This window comes from Chlorocebus sabaeus, chromosome 20 (genome assembly GCF_047675955.1).
Source record: "Chlorocebus sabaeus isolate Y175 chromosome 20, mChlSab1.0.hap1, whole genome shotgun sequence".
Classification (NCBI taxonomy): domain Eukaryota; kingdom Metazoa; phylum Chordata; class Mammalia; order Primates; family Cercopithecidae; genus Chlorocebus; species Chlorocebus sabaeus.
Genome location: NC_132923.1, coordinates 109,982,455 through 110,001,932, shown reverse-complemented (window position 1 = coordinate 110,001,932; position 19,478 = coordinate 109,982,455). Strand labels below are relative to the sequence as shown.

Genomic DNA, 19,478 nt, shown 5'->3' with positions numbered 1-19,478 from the left:
CCCCACACATACATGACAGCACACACACACCCCACACCTCCCTACACACACCCCACACACCACACCCCCCACACATACATGACAGCACACACACACACACCACACACCCCACACCTCCCCGACACACACCCCACACACCACACCCCCCACACATACATGACAGCACACACACACACCACACCACACACCCCACACCTCCCCGACACACACCCCACACACCACACCCCCCACACATACATGACAGCACACACACACACCACACCACACACCCCACACCTCCCCGACACACACCCCACACACCACACCCCCCACACATACATGACAGCACACACACACACCCCACACCCCCCACACCTCCCTACACACACTACACACACCACACACATCACACACAAACACCACACACCACACACCACACACATACCACACACACCACATACACCATACACACCACACGCTCCACATACACCCCCCACATACCACACATCCCACACACCACACACCCATCTCCCCGACACACACCCCACACCACACCCCCCCACACTACACACACCCCACATCCCACACACCACACCCACACCACACACCCCACACCCCACACCACACATCACACATCACACACACCACCATACACACCAAACACCACAGACCCCACACACCACACCACACACCAAACACCCCACACACCACACTACACATCACACACACCACCATACACACCAAACACCACAGACCCCACACACCATACCACACACCAAACACCCCACACCCCCCACACACCACACACACCCCACACACGACATACACTACACACCCCACACACCCCACACAGGCAACAAACCATACACACCACACACACACACCACACAACCCACACACACACCACATACACCATACCCACCACATACCACACACATACCACACATATCACACACCCCCATGCACCACACCACACAGCACACACACCAAATACACCACACACACCACACATCCCACATGCCATACCACATACACATCATACACACCAACCACCACACATGCAACACACACCACACACCATACAGCCCACATACCACACCACACACACACCACACACAACACACAAACCACACACACACCAAACACCAAACACATGCAACACACACATCCTATATACACCACACACTCAACACATCATACACACCCCACATACCACACACGCCACACACCACATACACCACACACCACACACTACACACACACACACCCACATGCCACACACACACTCCCCCCATACATACCACACACACACCACACACCACATACACTGCACACACCACCCCCACACCACACACAAAGATGACACACACCACACACACCACACACATACCACATACCCCACATACACAGACCACACATACACCACACACCCCCCACATACCACACACACCACACACTACACACATACACACCACACACCCTGCACACTACACCCATCACACACAGACACCACATATCCCACACACCACACACACACTGCACCCACATCACCACACACCCCACACATACCACACACACACCATGTCCACACACACCACACACACACACACCACACACAACACCCATAGACACCACACACCACACAGACACCTCACACACCAAACACCACACATACAATCACACACCACACACCCCACACACACACGTCCACACACACCACACACACACCATATACAACACCCACAGATACCACACACACACCTCACACACACCTCACATACCAAACACCACACATACAATCACACACCACACACCACACACATACCTCACACCACATACACTCACACCAACCCCCGCCACACCACACACACACACACACACACACACACACAGAGCAAGTGCTCTGGGCCTATCTGTGGAATTCCATGGGGCAGCTGAGCCTCAGTTTTCTTTTTCTATTTTTTTTTGAGACAGAGTCTCACTCTTGTCACCCAGACTGGAGTGCAGTGGCGCGACCTTGGCTCACTGAAACCTCCGCCTCCTGGGTTCAAACAATTCTCCTGCCTCAGCCTCCTGAGTAACGGGGATTACAGGCGTGCACCCAACTAACTTTTGTATTTTTAGTAAAGACAGGTTTCACCATGTTGGCCAAGATGGTCTCGAACTCCTGACCTTAAGTGATCTGCCTGCCTCGGCCTCCCGAAGTGCTGGGATTACAGGTACGAGTCACTGCACCCGGCTCAGTTGTCTTATCTGTAAAATGGGTGTCGTGTCATATGTTCCTCCTGCCAGTCCAGGTGCCCTCTTCACCTTTCTCCATTCTGCGCTGGGCCTAGAGGCTGACCTCTCCCCAGGCTCCAGCTCTCACCGGATTCCAGGACCTTCCCTGCTCCCCGGCTGGTAAGAGCTTCCTGCTGCTGCAGACCTTGTATGCTTCACCGGCCTTTCTTGGTTCCTTTAACTCTGCCCAGCACTTTGTAAGAGTCCCTTCATCAAACCCACATTACCCCTTTGAACGTGCCACCTGTTTCCACCCAGGGCCCTGATTGCCACAATAATTGGTACCAGAATAGCTTTGGGAGACAGATCCTTGGGAGGGATTCTGGGGTTGGGTTGCTCACGCTTCTTGATTAGTGCGTGAATAACCTCTTTGACATGGGGTAAGGGACAATGGTCATCTATGGCACGCAGTGGCATCACAGTTACTTACTTTATGACCAGTGGTGGCTTGATGTTGGGAGACCAAGTGGCTATGGCATTTAGTCAATATGATAGCAATAATGACTAAGAAATAGTGACAAAGACTGTGGCGTGGGCTTCTGACTGCACATCTGACTGCCCTAGAAACGCACACAAAGGAACAGATTGAAAGCGTTGAATTCCCGACTCAGTGCAAGGCTGGAGATTCCGAAAGGCCCTAGGGTGGCTCTGAAAGTATCTTTGATCTCTGCCAGCCAGAGGGCAGATGTGGCTGAGAACCAAGCTCAGGCTCTGACTGTGAGGATCACAGAGTTGCAGAGCCAATTAAATGCACAACCTTGCTCAGTCTCTTCTGCTAAGGGAAGGGCACCGGTTAAGAAGGAACAGATCCCAAGATGGGGACATCTGGATAGAACTTTGAACACCAGCACCTCCTGAATCTTCCCTGGTGGTAAAGGCAGCACCCCTTGTCTTCAGTCTGAGAAAACTGGTCTTTCCCAGTACAGCAATCTTTCAGTGACTTCACTTGAGGCAGCTGCCTCACCAGGGAAGATGCCCCCCAGATACACCCCCATCACCTCTTGTTTCCTCCAGGCCTATAATGAGAATTATATCCCCATAGAGCCTAGTCAAGAAAAGGACAAAGTGTACCCCAGGAGGAGACAGTTTATACATTAAAGGAGTTGCAGAACCTTGACAGTTTGTATTGGCAGGAGTCTGGGTTGCATCCAAGGGTGGTAGATTAAGGAAGACAAAATATAAGATTAGGCCAGGCATGGTGGCTCATGCCTGTAACCCTAGCACTTTGGGAGGCTGAGGCAGGTGGATCGCTTGAGCCCAGGAGTTCAAGACCAGCCTGGGCAACATAGCAAGACCTTGTCTCTTAAAAAAATAAATAAATAAAAGATTAGATCAGGCCAAATTGACTGATACAGGTGTGCACCCAGCAATGGTGGTTGTGTTGGCTTGAGCACCTGGAGTGGGATTACCAGTCTAAGCTGGTGAATTGCAACCTGGATCCAGTCGTGGCCTACAAAGAAGCTGAGATGCTGGCACTTCCCTGGGAAGCTGTGGAGGGAGGCAGAGGGAGAAGGGAACCCCTCACCATAGTTCCCAAAAGCTCTATGTTAGTTATCCTCTATAGGCTGGAGATAATGTAGGATGTGCCAAATGCAATCTGGCTTCTTGCTTTCCTGACTCAATGGATTTCACGTCAAGGAAGTTTCTAGGAGATCCAGTGGTCTGGGGCATGGTATATCAGGATAGCTCCTCTAAAAGAAGAAACAAGTTGCTGAGCCTTACATTGCCTACTATAAAGAAGGAGGCAAAACCTTTGATGGGACTCTGGATTTTTTTTTTTTTTTTTTTTTTTTTTGGGACAGAGTCTCGCTCTGTCGCCCAGGCTGGAGTGCAGTGGCACAATCTCGGCTGCACTGCAAGCTCCGCCTCCCGGGTTCACGCCATTTTCCTGCCTCAGCCTCCTGAGTAGCTGGGACTACAGGTGCCCGCCACTGCGCCCGGCTAATTTTCGTATTTTTAGTAGAGACGGGGTTTCACCGTGGTCTCGATCTCCTGACCTTGTGATCCGCCCACCTCGGCCTCCCAAAGTGCTGGGATTACAGGCGTGCGCCACCGCACCCGGCCGGGACTCTGGATTTTTAAGGCAACCTATGCCACATTCAGACCCAGCAGTGGGGGAGGCCCGATGGTGCCAATGAACTTTGGAGACCAGGTTCTTTATGATAAAGCTCAGGGAAGGAGCAGCCCTCAGGCATCAGTGCCACGGCTAATCATGGTGTCCCAGAGGGGAATGGGGACTACATCTTAAAAAAAGCCCCCCGCCCCCCCGAAAAATGTTAGGTGCAATGCCGGTTGCAGCTGTGGTCCCAAACATGAGATTTTTACTGGAACCAATCAGCATGGCCCCTGGCCTGGTGTGCATCTTCAATCCCCAAATGCTTTCTTTTCTATTTCGCTAACTAAAGATTGTTGGAAATAGTGTGCCTTGATGTAGCAGGGACAGCCGTACACCTTCACTCTGTTGCCTCGGGGCTTTGCCGGCTCTCACGATGTCGATCATAATCTAGTCCAAAGGGTCACTGATCATCTTGACATAGTTCAGAACATTAGTCTGGCCCATCACATTGATGACATTATGGTAATTGGCCCCAGTGAGCAGGCCATTGCAAGCACTCTAGTTTCTTAGTAAAATATTGTATGCCAACTGAAGGGGGTACACTCCACAAAAACTCAGCAACATGCCATGTTAGTGAAGTTTCTAGAAGAACCAGTGGTGGGGGGGGGGGGCATGGCATGTCAGGATATTTCCTGTAAAAGGAGAGACAAGTTGCTGTACCTTATACTGCCCACTACAAAGAAAGAGGCAAAATCTTTGATGGGACTCTGGATTTTTGAGCCAACACATACCACATTCAGCTGTGCTTGCTGCTCTACCCATTTACTATAAAACCCATAAGACTGTAAGTTTTGAGTGAGGCGTGGAGCAAGGTGAGGCTCTGAAGCAGGTCCAGGCTGCAGAGCAAGCTGCCTGTCACATGAGCTTAAGACTTGGAAGTGACTGTAGCAGATGCTGTATGGAAAAGCTCCAACAGGAGAATCACGGTACAGTTACTGACCATTAGGTTTGAGATTAAGTCATGCTTCTTCTACCAAGAACTAGTCACCATTTAAAAAACAGCTCCTGGCCAGGCACAGTGGCTCACGCATGAAACCTCAACAGTTTGGGAGGTCGAGGCGGGTAGATCACCTGAGGTCAGGAGTTCAAGACCAACCTCGCCAACATGGTGAAACCCCATCTCTACTAAAAATACAAAAATTAGCCGTGCTCATGATGGCAGGTGCCTGTAATCCCAGCTACTCGGGAGGTTGAGGCGGGAGAATTGCTTGAACCCGGGAGGCGGAGGTTGCAGTGAGCCGAGATCACACCACTGCATTCCAGTCTGGGTGACAAAGCAAGACTCTGTCTCAAAACATAAATGAATAAAAAAATAAACAGCTCCTGGTTCACAACTGGACACGGTGAAGGTGGAATGCCTGACGGTGGGACACCAAGTGACCCACGCAACCAGAAGTAGATGTGATCTGATCCACCTGATTGTAAGATTGGACATGCATGGTACTGTTCTATTGTTTTTCTTTTCTCTCCCTCTGTCAACCAGTTGCCAGCACTAGGAATGGCATTCTATTACTGAATAGCATATATAAGATCAGGTCTGAGCAAGTCCAGAAGGCACAAAGAAATTGCATGAGCAGGTGGTTCAAATTCCCAGGGCACCTACCCTTATTGCTTCACTGTTTCTTCTTCTACCCAATTTGCTGAAGTTGCTATGACCAGTTAACACAGAGGAAAAAGCACAGACGTGATTTCTAAATGAGTCTGCATGGTACCTCAGCACAACTACAAAGAGACAGCTACTGCATTATAGCCACGCTCAGGGTGTCCCTGCGGGACAGCGATGAAGGTTCTGTCCCAGCGGGCAGAACCTCTGACTGTGTGGATTATCCACTTGCACAGAAGGAAACATGACCTGAGGGGCAGATCCACACTGACTCATGAGCAGTGGCTAACAAGTTAGGGGCTGGTTAGGGGATTACAAATCACAAGACTGAGAGATGGGTGATGAGCAGGTATAAGGGAGAGAAATATGGATAGGCTGCTTGAAATGGGCATAGGTGGTGAAGCTAATTTTAACATGCACAAGTACCAAGAGGGCATCTATTGTGGAGAAGCCCTCAGTAATGAGGTGGACAAGGTGACCCATCCTGTAGATGGCAACTTCTATTCCCAGCTACCCTGGTTCTTGCTTACTGGGCCCGTATACATGCTATGGTGGCAGGGATGACTGGCTATGTCTGGTGTGGTAGGCAGAGTAACAGCACTCCAAAAATGTCCATGGTCTAATCCTTAGAACTAAATATGTTGAATGGTACACGGCAAAGGGTGAATTTTTTTTTTTTTTTTTTTTTTTTGACACAGTCTTGCTCTCTCACTCAGGCTGGAGTGCAGTGGTGCGATCTCAGCTCACTGCAACCTCCACTTCCCGGGTTCAAGCGATTCTTCTGCCTCAGCCTCCCAAGTAGCTTGGTACTACAGGTACCCACCATCATGCCCAATTAGTTTTTGTATTTTTAGTAGAGACCGGGTTTCGTCACGTTGGCCAGGCTGGTCTCGAACCCCTGACCTCAAGAGATCCACCCACCTCAGTCTCCCAAAGTGCTGGGATTACAGGCGTGAGCCACTGTGACCAGCTGCAAAGGGTGAATTAAGGCAGAAGATGGAATAAGGTTGTTAATCAGGTGACCTTAAAAACAGGGAGATTGGCTCCTTGGTTCCAGTGATTCTCCTGCCTCAGCCTCCTGAGTAGCTGGGATTATGGGCGCCTGCCACCATGCCCGTCTAATTTTCGTATTTTTGGTAGAAACAGGGTTTCACCATGTTGGCCAGGCCGGTCTCGAAGTCCTGACTTCAAGTGACCTGCCCACCTCGACCTCCCAACGTGCTGGGATTACAGGTGTGAGACACTGTGCCTGGGCCAGAACACACTGGTCTTAAAACAGGCCCTGCAACCAGAAGAAGCTGACTGGGCAGAACAGAGTTACAGCGCCAGATGGGAGACAACCTCCGCAGCTGAGCTGTTGGTGGGTAGGAGGCAGCACACGCTTGAAATCAGTGGCTAATACATGGTCCTACCTCTTTGACAACCGAAATACACAGGCCCAGGGACCAAGGGATGGATATGGGAGTAGCTTTTCTCACCACTATTCCCAATTACCTACTGGAGGAGTTTTGGCTTCCTATCCCCTCAATTTTGTGTTCAGTGTGTGAGCTTAATGCTCAAAGGAGGAACACTCCCTCCAGGGAATGTAAATATGACTCCTTTAGAATTGGAAGTAGAGAGGCCAGGAACGGTGGCTCACGCCTGTAATCCCAGCACTTCGGGAGGCCGAGGTGGGTGGATCACTTGAGGTCAGGAGTTTAAGACCAGTCTGGCCAACATGGTGAAACTCCGTCCCTACTAACAATACAAAAATTAGTCGGGCATGGTGGTGCGTGCCTGTAATCCCAGCTACTCGGGAGGCTGGGGCATGAGAAGCACTTGAACCCAGGAGGCGGAGGTTGCAGTGAGCTGAGATCACACCACTGCACTCCACCCTGGGTGACAGAGTGAGACTCGTTTCAAAAAAAAAAAAAAAAAGAATTGGAAGTAGAGTGTTCTCCCCTGGTCATTTTGAGGTCTGCATGTTGCTTAACTAAAAAAGGCAGAGAAGAGGGTCAACTGTCCTGTACCTGACAGGGTGATTAGCTAGGATTGCCGGAAGGAAAATATGTTCCTGCTACACAATGTGGGGAGGGCAGAAGACAATGACAGAAAAGAGGGGATTCACCAGGTGCCTCAGTACCCCCAGTCCCCCTTCCAGTATTGACAGGGAAGGGGAAATATGACAAACATAAGACCAGAAGAGGCTGAACTGCACAGGAGTAAAGGTTTAGGACACCCCACCTATAAAAACCCCAGTCAGCCAAAGTGCCGGCACATGGTTAGAGGAAAGTGGGGGTGGAGGAAGGATGCTGTGATTGCTAACTTGGGCCTGCTGACCAGCTGCCAAAGTGGGGGCTGTAGCAATTTTCTGTTGTTATTTGCATGCCCCACTGTCTTATTTAAAGAGCCCGGTTGCGTGGTGGCTCATGCCTGTAATCCCAGCACTTTGGGAAGCCGAGGTGGGCAGATCACGAGGTCAGGAGATCGAGACCATCCTGGCTAACACGGTGAAACACCGTCTCTATTAAAAATACAAAAATTTAGCCAGGTGTTGTGGCGGGCGCCTGTAGTCCCAGCTACTCAGGAGGCTGAGGCAGGAGAATGGCGTGAACCCGGGAGGCAGAGCTTGCAGTGAGCCAAGATTGCGCCACTGCACTCCAGCCTGCGCAACAGAGCAAGACTCCGTCTCAAAAATAAATAAATAAATAAATAAATAAATAAGCCCTGTTGATGACTAATGTGTTAAGTTAGGCTCCAGGTGAGTATGACTGAAGGTTAACAAGAACAGGGTGAATCTGACAAGGTTGATGGTGTTGATGAGACTGTTCCTTCCATTAAAAAAAAAATGAAGATGAAATTCACATAACATAAAACTAACCATTTTAAAGCAAATACTTCAGTGGTGTCTAGTACATTCATGATGTTGTACAATCATCACCACAACCTATTTCCCAAACTTTTTCATCATCCCAAACAGAAATTCTGCAACCATTAAGCAACAGGGACATGAGTTTTTCACCCAAAGGACAAGAGTGGGTGCTGAGGGGTAAAAGAAATAGCCCTGCTTGGATCTCGTTTCCCTTCTACATCCACACTCCCCATTCAATGAAGGGCCAACCTGCTCTGGCTGCCTTCCCTTCGGGCTTTCAGTCGGGATTGGCCAGTGGGAGGCACCATCAGGATGAAACCTGTCCACCCCCAACCTCCCTGACGCCCTCTCTGGCAGGGGCTGTTGTAAACATGGCCACAGCTCTAGCTGGGCAGTCCCCTCCCATGATGAGAGCTCCCTCCTCTTGCCCTTTCAGCTCTATGGGTTGTAACGGCTTCCTGTAGCGTGAGCCCTGCTGGGTCCCATCCTTGGTAGGTTCCCACAACCCTGCCCACATCTCCAGTTAATCCCTTAGTTGAAGGCTCTTGGTACCCCTTTGAATATACAGTCGGCCTCTGTACCCTCGGGTTCTGCAGCCTCAGATTCAACCTAGCACAAATTGAAAACATAAAAACAAGTAAACAAAAAATAACAATACAATAAAAATACAACTTTAAAAACCAGTATAACAACTTTTTTTTTTTTTTTTTTTTTTAAGACAGGGTCTTGCTGTCGCCCAGGCTGGAGTACAGTGGCGCGAACATGGCTTACTGCAGTCACGACCTCCTGGGCTCCAGCAATCCTCCCACCTCAGCCTCCCAAGTAGCTGGGACCATAGGCGTGCACCACCATGCCCAAGCAAATTTTGTATTTTTTGTAGAGATGGGGTTTCACTGTGTTGCACAGGCTGGTCTTGAATTCCTAGGCTCAAGTGATCTGCCCATCTCTGCCTCCCAAAGTGCCGAGGTTATAGGAGTGAGCCATCATACCTAGCCGACAACTACTTACACAGCATTTACATTGTATTAGGCATTATAGGTAATCTATGGATGATTTACAGTATATGGGAAGATGAGTGTTGGTTATATGCAAATGTATTCATCTCTTGGTATCCATGGAGGATTGGTTCCAGGACCCTCCCAGGTACCAAAATTCATGGGAACTCAAGTCCCTTATATAAAATAATGTAGTATTTGCCTATAACCTACATACATTCTCCCATATATATTTTTTTGTTGCCCAAGCTGGAGTGCAGTGGCACAATCTCGGCTCACTGGAAAGTCCACCTCCTGGGTTCAAGTGATTCTCCTGCCTTGGCCTCCCCAGTAGCTAGGACAACAGGCATGCTCCACCACACCCAGCTAATTTTTTAATTTTTAGTAGAGACAGGGTTTCACCATGTTGGTCAGGCTGGTCTCAAACTCCTATCCTCAAATGATCCACCTGCCTCGGCCTCCCAAAGTGCTGGTACTACAGGCGTGAACCATCGTGCCCAGCCATTCTCCCATATATGTTAAATCATCTCTAGATTACAATGTAAATACTATGTAAATAGTTGTTACACTTTATTATTTGAAATTTTTTCCCCAATATTTTCAATTTGCAGTTGGTTGAATCCATGGATGCAGAACCCATGAAGGGCCAACAGCACTACACCATTTTACATCAGGAACTTAAGCATCCAAGGATTTTGGTTTCCATGTGGATCCTGGAACCAATCCCCAGAAAATATGGAGGGATGGCTGTAACATCCATTTCCTGCTAGGGAACGGATGGATACAGGAATAATCCTTTAATAATAACCCTCTAATCCTCTTGAAACTAACCACTTCAGATTTTGTGAGTCAAACCAGTTCCATACTCAGGTCCCAGCCCGGGCAAAGGAGATGCTTTCCTGGACAGCCCAGGTTCGAAGGGTGCCTGGGGTGCGTGCCAAGGCCCCACTGCCCTCTGGTGGTTGGATCCAGGAAATGCACCTCAGGGCTCCAGCCTCTGCTGAATCGACCCCACTAGGAATTGAGGGATCCTTACCCCAAATGCTTGAAAGCAGAAGTGTTTCAGATTTTGGAATATTTGCACATACATAATGAGATATCTTGGAGATAGAATCCAAGTCTAAACATGAAATTTCATTTGTTTCATATACAGTTTCTACAAATAGCCTGAAAGCAATGTTTTATATATATATATATATATTTTGAGACAGAGTCTTGCTCTGTTGCCCAGGCTAGAATGCAATGGTTCGATCTCAGCTCACTGGAACCTCCACCTCCTGGGTTCAAGTGATTCTCCTGCCTCTGCCTCCCGAGTAGCTGGGATTACAGGCATACACCACCATGCCCAGCTAATTTTTGTATTTTTAGTAGAGATGGGGTTTTGCCATGTTGGCCAGACTGGTCTCAAACTCCTGACCTCAGGTGATCCGCCCAGTTTGGCCTCCCAAAGTGCTGGGATTTCAGGCATAAGCCATCGCGCCCGGCCCAATTTTATATATTTTAAATAATTTTGCGCATGAAGCAAAGTTTTGACTGCAACCTGTCTCATGAAGTCAGATGTGCATTCTCCATTCGTGGCATTGTGTTGGGTTTTCTGATTAGGGATGCTCAGTCTGCACACACCCGAGCTTATCTCATGCAGGGGTCACTGTCCCCACTTTACAGGTGAGAACTTGAGGGCTCCAGTGACTTCCCACTGCCCTTTTGGTCTTCCCACGGTTAAGAGCAAAATCTTAACCGTGGAACACAAGGCCCTATCCTTGCCTCCCCTGTCACTCTGACCCAGCCACCTGGCCTTTTCTCAGGTCCCAGTGTTCGTGGGCACAGCTCCCAGTTACAATGTTTGGGAACTTTCTGGGTCCTTTTCCACCCAGAGGCTTCAGCTCCTTCTTCAGTCCCCTCCTGGGGATATCACTCACTCGGGACTCAGGAGGGTCCTCCTCGCCATCCCCTCCCTCTCCTCTGCCTCTTATTCACCTCTTGCACAAACACTTGGCACTGGTTAGTGCCGCTCTCCCCCACAGGGCAGGGCACGTCCTGCTTAGCTTGTTGCAGTATCTCAGTGCTTGGCATGTGGGAACAACCATCCCAGCAGCTGACAGCCATGAAGCGTTTCTGTGCCAGCCTTTGAACTAAGTACTTCAGGCCCCCAGGCCATTCTCCCTCCTAAAGACCCTTGTCCCCAGGAAGCAGCCCTTGACTCTATTAAAAACTCACATTGATTTATTAGAATATGAAAAAGATTCAGTTTCTTCTGTACAGGCGGCAGAGTGGCAGCAGCTGCGGTGGCTTGGTACATGGTTGTCGACGTCACCCTTGCACGGTGACTCCTGCCCAAACAGCACTTGCATGGAGAGGAGGATGGACAGATGGGCCGAGGACCCATGGCCCAGTCCCCTGCAAAGAGGGACACTCTGACTATTGCACAATCCTGGGGGAGTGCCCCAGGGACAGGGGGAAGGAGTGTGTGTGAGCAAAGGTCTCTGGGGGCCCAGGATTCTGCCCAACCCACCAGCCCCGGGGGACAGGAGATCCTCAGGGGAGGCCTTCTCCCCCCACCCCCGACCGCCTCCACAATGGGCTCCACGGCAGGCAGGGTGTGGTACACACGAGGGAAAGGTTCCAGGGGCCAAACCCAGGGTGGGGGAAGTAAGAGCAGGCCAGCAGGACTGGAGGTCAGGCCCAAGAGCTAGGCAGGTGCCAAGAGGCCAGCATCTGTGAGGCTGGAGAGACTCTTGATTAGGAGTGGGAGTTACTTCTGATGTCACAGTCTTCGGGCAATAGTTAGGAGCCCAGCAGGCAGAGAAACATGGGGGAGGGGGTTGGACAGACAGGCACAAATGAAGAAGGGTAATTCCTGGAGTGTGAGGAGGGAGTTAGAGGCAGAGCACTGTTCAGCCAGGGGTTTTCAAAATGTTTTAAAAAACAGGAGTGCCCTCTGTGCAAACAATCATATATAGAAGTGTGAACAAACGAAACTTAAAAAGGCAGCACATTCTGGAGCCACGGCCAGTCCTTCCCCCAGCAGCATCCCCTGAGGGGCCCAGTGGTCCCCATGGGAGCACAGTTCGGAAAGCTCTGAGTCACGTCACTGTCGACCTAGAAACCACCCCTGCTCCAGGCAGAGACGCTCAGAGATGCCCTCAGCCTGCAGCTCTGAGTAAGGACAGGTTGGGGTGGTAGCCAGGGTGACAGAGCTGGCAGGAGTGTGAGACCTTGGTGGGCCAGCAGTCCCTCCCCCAGCCATGTGACTGGTACCCCTGGCGTGTCCCCTAATAAAGCAGGGCCTGCTCGAGGGAGGCCTCAGCTCCCTTCCTTCCTGGGTAGGACCACGGCTGAGCCAGAGACTCTTTGGTTAGAAACTAAGATTGGTCTGAATGAGGAGGAGGATGAGGCAGAGGGAGGAGCCTCCGAGGCCCTAGTCCAGGTCCGGGAGAAGCCTGGATCTAGGGAGAGGCAGAGCCGGCCTCACCAGCCCCAGCAGTTCTGCCAAACGGATTGGGGCGGCAGCTCTGGTGGGGAGGATGCTTCCCAGGAGGCGGTGGTGGGGAGCTGTGCTGGGGTGGGGGCTGTGGGCCCAGCTGCCATGCGGTAGGGGGAGGGGCAGGGCCAATTGGGTCAGGAAGGGCAAGGGGAGCCCCCAGCAGCCCCTGCTCTGGTGGGAGAGTCTGTGAGGGGATGGGCGCTGCCTGCTGGCCCTGGCGCTACTGCCCCTTAGGGATGAACGGCTCTCCCTCCCCAGGCTCAGGGTGCGGGCCTGGATCACTGAGGCAGCGCTGTATCCTCTGGGAGCTGGGGCTGTCACTGGGTGCGGGGGTGAAGACATCGTCGGTTCCTGGGGTCGAAGGCTCCTTGCTCCGCATCATGATACCCCCATCGTCCTCCTCGTCCTCCTCGACCACCTTTGCAGGATCCCGGCTCAACCCCAAGACCTTGCCCTTCAGCTCCTCGTTCACCAGGTCCACAGACTCGGGTGACTGCGGGGAGGCCGGGTCGATGGTGATGACAGGCAGGTCCTCCTTCGGCTCATACGCCAGCGGGTCTGGGACCAAAAGCAAGACACAAGCTGGGTTCCGCTCTGGAGCCCAGCCCAGCACGTGCCACTCGCCGCGTCAGCGCTTCCTGCACGTCTTCTCATGAGCACAGCTGTCCTGGTCCCAACAGGCCTCAGAAGCAGGCCTCTGAGACCCTCCACCCCACAGCTTCTCTTCCTCAGACTGTGCCCCTCTCCTCTGACAGGGGCTCCCAGAGGTGTCCCTCCACAGGCCAAGACCTGGGGCTCCTCCCGGCATGAGTCTACCCTGGGGCCCTGCCCTCACGTTCCCCACACGCTTTAGGGGTCTTGAAGGGGCAGATACCCTGCCTTCCTGCCAGGCACCATGGCTCTCCCAGCTCCCCACACAGTCCTCATCCAGAACGTCTCTGTCCCTAGGGATGGCCCCTGACATAGAAGCAGTTCATGGCTTGGGAGGGGCCCCTGAGGTCAGCGAGGGCCAGGCCTGTCCTCCCAGTGGCTGGGGCCTGTTCCTGTGGAGCCCCATCCTCAGGAGGCAGCGGCTCAGAGCGCCCAGACCTGAGGCCCCTCACCAGGCCCTTACCTGAGCCGATGCGGGCCCGAGACATGGTGGGCGAGTCCAGCTTGTGGGCTGGCACTGTCAGGTAGTTGTTGATCTGACAGAGAGGACAGACGGGGTGAGCACAGGCAGCTGGGCAGAGGGAGCCCCTCAGGACAGAACCCGGCCAGTGCCACCCCACCTTCCATGTATGCGGGGCGCTCGCTCCCCGTCCCTTGTGCCTGTGTGGGCAGCCGTACTGGCCCTTCAGGAGCTCCTGAGGGCTCAACGCAGGCTCCTGTCACAGCCTCCCTGAACACACCTACACTGCCCAGCCTTAAATCCACCCATTCCTCTGTCCCCTGCCACTGCCCTAACCCAGGCCACATCCCACACCCCCACGCCAATCCCTTGCTTAGAACTCTTCATGGCTCTCCATGCCCTTACATGGCCAACAAGCCCCTCGAAAGCCAAACCCTGTTCCTAGAATGAGTACATTTCCGCAGAGGCTGTGGTGGAGCTTGGGTGAGTGGGGTGGGATACAGGTTCCCAGAGAAAGGCAGAGGCTACCTTCTGCTCCAGCTGCCGGGCCTTCTGCCTCCGGAGCAGCATCTGGTTCCAGGCTTCCTCGTAGGGGTCCGCCACCAGCGTGTGTCTGTTGTAGGACCGCAGCTGTGGAACGCACAGCATCAGGGTAGTGCAGGCGCCAGAAGGCTCTGGTCATGGAGGGGTGGGGGCAGTTCTGGAGGCCAGGCCAGCCCTGGGGTGGGTGCCGAGGGGCACGGGCAGGGAAGGGCTGCCGTGGAGAGGGGCTGAAGGGCTCCTGTACCCCAGGGGTCGGGCTGGGGAGCAGGACCTCACCCGCTGCCTGGTCTTCTGCAAGTTGTTCCTCAGGATTTTGCGAATCTCCTCCTCCTTGTCCTTGGACAGTGCTGGCAGGATGCGCTCAGAAGGCAGGGACTTGGGATGGATGTTCCTGGGACAACAGGACATAGGTTAGGTCCCCAAGATTCTTGGGATCCTAAAGCCTCCCAGGTTTGGCTAGAAGGAAGTCACCCCAGGGATGACCCAGGTGGGCACCAAAGCCTCAGGTCCTTAGTGTGAGCCCACAGCTCTCTTGTCCGCCCCAACAGGACAACAGAGGGCCCTGCCCTCAGGTGGCCACCTCCAGCTGGGCTGGTGGGGCCGGTGTGTGGGAGCAGAAGCTGCCTGGTTGCCCCAGCACTCACTGCATGGAGACGGTGGAGACGGCAGAGGGGATCTTGCCCATGCCCCCGCTCTCCACCAGCTCGATGGCCTGCTTCATCTCCATCTTGTGGTAGAAGGCGATGAGTTGGGGCTCCTTGGAGCGCTCGCCGGCTATCAGACACTTCTTCACGTATTTCTTATTAAACCGGTTGAGCCTGGTGGGAGAGGAGGGAGATGGATGGAGCCAGCTCCCAGGAGTGGGGAGATGCCCAGGCCCAGGAGACCCTTGCCTGCCCCTCCCGGCCTGCCCACCAGGCCTGCCACCTACTTGTCCTTCCAGTGGTGGTGACCGTAGTGGCCACAGATGTCCTCGATGCCTGTCAGAAGGTGGTCCAGGAACTGAAAGGGGCCCAGGGCCAGGTCAAGCCTCGCTGTGGGGCACCTTCCCTACCAAGACCCCTGACTAGCCCCACTCCCTCCTGCAGCTGCAGCCTTGCTGGGCCCAGCCCTGTGGTTCCAGGAGCAGCCAGCAGGTGGCGCCCACACTCCACTCATCAAACCCAGTGGCCCTGACTCTGGGTATCTTGAACCCTCGCCTGTGTCTGGCTGAGCCCCCTTCTCTAATCCCACCTGGGATCCATGCCTAGGATAGGTCTCAAATGGAGGCAGAGATGGCATGATGCCCCCTCCTCAGGCTCCCAGCTGCTCACACCACACCTTCCTATGGCTCCTGGGGCAGAGGGAGACCCCGGGCACCAGCACAGGGAGGAGCGGCTGATGTGGGGCAGGGACATGAGGCCCAGCTGCTCCCCATCTCCCTGTTCCTCCTCCTGCAACCGAGGGCCCAGCCCGCACTCCAGTACCTGCGTGTGGATCTCCTCGTTGATGGAACGCTTCGTCTCTTGCTTTTTCTTCACAGCCAACAGGTCTACCAGGGGCCGAATGGTCATGCCCTGGGAGGCAGGCAGATGTCAGGCACTCTAGTTCTGCTACCCAAGCAGGGAGGCCACGGAGCCTCCCTATGCCCACCCTAGACCCCCAAGGCTAGGATGCCCTCTCTGCTCTGCCCTCTCCCAGGACCCAAGGGTGTGAGAACTGTCCCACCTCCCGGCACTCATCTAAAGACAAGTCCTTAAGGCCTGCTTCTTCCTGGAGACACGGGCAGAGGTTTCACTGCCAAATGACCCGCATGCTGGTCATCTGGGCTGGGCCAGGCAGCAGCCAGCCTGGGTTCGGATGTAGACAGCACCGCAGACTTGCTCTACAACCCCAAGGAAGTCAGGCCCCACACACAGGGAAAACCACCTCTGCACTGCCTCCCTACCAGGACTGCGAGAAGGACCAAGTAATAACAGCAGCAGTGGATGGAACTGCACACCTGCCATGTGACCAACACATGTGCTTGGAAGTGTTCTAGCATCAGCTCTCTAATACCCACACACTAAAAGGCAGGTCCTTCCATTGTCCCTATTTAACAGATGTAGAAACTGAGGCTCAGAGAGGTTAAGCAGCTTTCTAAGATTCCACAGAAGCAGTAAAGCCATGGTTCAAACCCAGGCAGGCTGGCTCTGAAGGGAGGCCCCCTCCCCAATGCTGCCTTCAATGAAAATGGGCTTGGAAAATCATCAGCACAACCAACTTGCAAAATCAAGACGAAAAAAATATTTTTGAAGACGGAAGCAGTGCAAGAGGACAAAAGTAGCAGCCTCCTCCTCTCCTTTTTCTTTTCTTTTTTTTTGAGATGGAGTCGTGCTCTGTTGCCCAGGCTGAAGTGCAGTGGCATGATCTTGGCTCACTGCAATCTCTGCCTCCCGGGTTCAAGCAATTTTCCTGCCTCAGCCTCCGAGTAGCTGGGATTACAGGCACCCATCACCACACCCAGCTACTTTTTGTATTTTTAGTAGAGACAGGGTTTCGCCATGTTGGGCAGGCTGGTCTCAAACTCTTGACCTCAGGCAATCCGCCTGCCTCAGCCTCCCAAATTGCTAGGATTACAGGCATGAGCCACCATGCCCAGCCTCTCTCCTTTTTCTTAACTCGAGACAGAGTCTCACTCTGTTACACAGGCTGGAGGAGTACAGTGGCGCAATTACAGCTAACAGCTGCCTTAACCTCCTGCGCTCAAGCTATCCCCTCCTACCTCAGCTTCCCAAGTAGCTGGGACTATAGGCGTGCACCACCACACCTGCCTATTTTTTTTATTTTTTTGTAGAGACAAGGTCTTGCCATGTTGCCTAGGCTGCTCTTGAACTCCTGGGCTCAAAGGATCCTCCTGCCTACGCCTCCCAAAGTACTGGGATTATAGGCGTGAGCCACTGCACCAGGGTCCCCTCTCCCTTTAAAGGACAGAAAATAAGCCCAGCCCCAGGTTTCCCCTATCTTTTTTTCTTGAGAGAATGCAAAGATGTATTCCATCTAGGGCTTTTTGAGGATCAGTGCCCAGAAAAGACAGAAGGGATGGTAAAGAAATGGAGGCTCAGACAGAGTGTTTCTCATTTGCCCAAGGTCAGACAAAGTCAGGTAAGGAAGAGCAATTTGCACCATCACAGGCTGGGCTTCCTTGGGGACCTTAGGCAGGAAAGTGGCTCTCAGCTAAGCCTGGGCCATTTAAATGCACAGAAATCACTGACCAGCAGGCTGGAAGGATTCTTGGGAATCATCTCACCCAGTTCCCTCACTTTATAGATGGGAACTGAGACCCAGAGAAGCAGGGGGTCTTTCTTAGGGTCAAATGGACACCAACACAGAGCTAGGGCTGACTCCAGGCTTCCTGCTGCCTGTCTCAGAGCCCTTTCCAGTTCCCCATGCTGTGATACTACTCCCATTTTACAGATGCAGAAACTGAGACCCTAAGATATGAAATCTCTTGCTTAAAGCTCTACAATGAGTTGGTAGCAAAGAGAGATCTTGGGCCTATTGACTGTACCCACTTCTCTCTTTTTTTTTTTTTTTTTGAGATGGAATTTCACTCTTGCCCAGGCTGAAGTGCAATGGCGCGATCTCAGCTCACTGCAACCTCCGCCTCCCGGGTTCAAGTGATTCTCCTGCCTCAGCCTCTCAAGTAGCTGGGATTACAGGCATGCGTCACCACGCCCAGCTAATTTTGTATTTTTAGTAGAGGCAGGGTTTCACCATGTTGGTCAGGCTGGTCTCAAACTCCTGACCTCAGGTGATCCACCCCCTCAGCTTCCCAAAGTGCTGGGATTACAGGCGTGAGCCACCACGCCCGGCCAGTACCCACTTCTCTTAATGCTCTATGAGTTCCAAATTAAGTTGGGCAGCATTCTGGTTCCTTTACATTCTGATCAGTCACTCTGCAATGACTCATCACAATTCTCATTTTATGACTGAAGAAACTGAGGCCCAGAAAGGGGGAGTGGCTTGCCCAAGGTCACTCAGCAAGTTAGTGGTGGAGCTGGGACTAGAATCGCATTTCAAATCACACGCTTTCCTCTCTTTCCACGGGAACAGCATCAGGGTCCCTAGGGCCTTCTCTGCCCTGGCCCAGCACCTGCACAAAGACGGTGAAGAAGATGACGGTGATGATGGCAGTGAGGAATAGGTCACACATAGGGAAGTGCTTCTTGTCCAGGAGGTAGCCCAGAGAGAAGGCGATGGCCCCTCGCAGGCCCCCATAGGCGATGATGAATTGGTCCTTGGGGGTCAGCTTCACGATGCGGAACTTGTTGATGAACCAGGTCAAGCCCAGCACGCCTGCAGGGGAGGGGATGGGGGAATGAGGGTCAGGTCGCTGTCCCCAGTCCCTCCTAGCGTCTGCATCCGTGATTTCTCTGCGTATCCAGGAAGTCTCCACTACTAAGCCCACCCCGCTCACTCAATTTCTGGGTCCCTCAGCCCAGAGTGCCCTGAACCCCTCAATTCAAGAGCTGGGTGGATCCTTAAGGGACTTCCC

General features: G+C 52.7%; 1 protein-coding gene across 2 annotated transcripts in view; it reads right to left on the bottom strand.

Annotated features, from left to right (window-relative positions):
- Positions 1-949: 949 nt before the first annotated feature.
- The window catches only part of SLC9A1 (solute carrier family 9 member A1), a 71,361-nt gene continuing 52,832 nt past the window's right edge, over positions 950-19,478 (bottom strand). The window contains exons 5-13 of one of the 2 annotated variants that reach the window (XR_005235460.2): positions 19,077-19,279; positions 16,429-16,518; positions 15,894-15,964; positions 15,607-15,780; positions 15,239-15,353; positions 14,948-15,049; positions 14,423-14,495; positions 12,042-13,866; positions 950-9,438 (exon numbers count right to left, since the gene is read on the bottom strand). Coding sequence is in view for 1 of the 2 variants with exons in the window: in XM_007979850.3 (XP_007978041.1) it covers positions 13,529-13,866; positions 14,423-14,495; positions 14,948-15,049; positions 15,239-15,353; positions 15,607-15,780; positions 15,894-15,964; positions 16,429-16,518; positions 19,077-19,279 (1,166 nt within the window). In the remaining variant the exon portion in view is untranslated. Of the gene's footprint in view, positions 9,439-12,025; positions 13,867-14,422; positions 14,496-14,947; positions 15,050-15,238; positions 15,354-15,606; positions 15,781-15,893; positions 15,965-16,428; positions 16,519-19,076; positions 19,280-19,478 lie in introns of those variants that run through there. The other variant, XM_007979850.3, reaches the window with a different exon arrangement.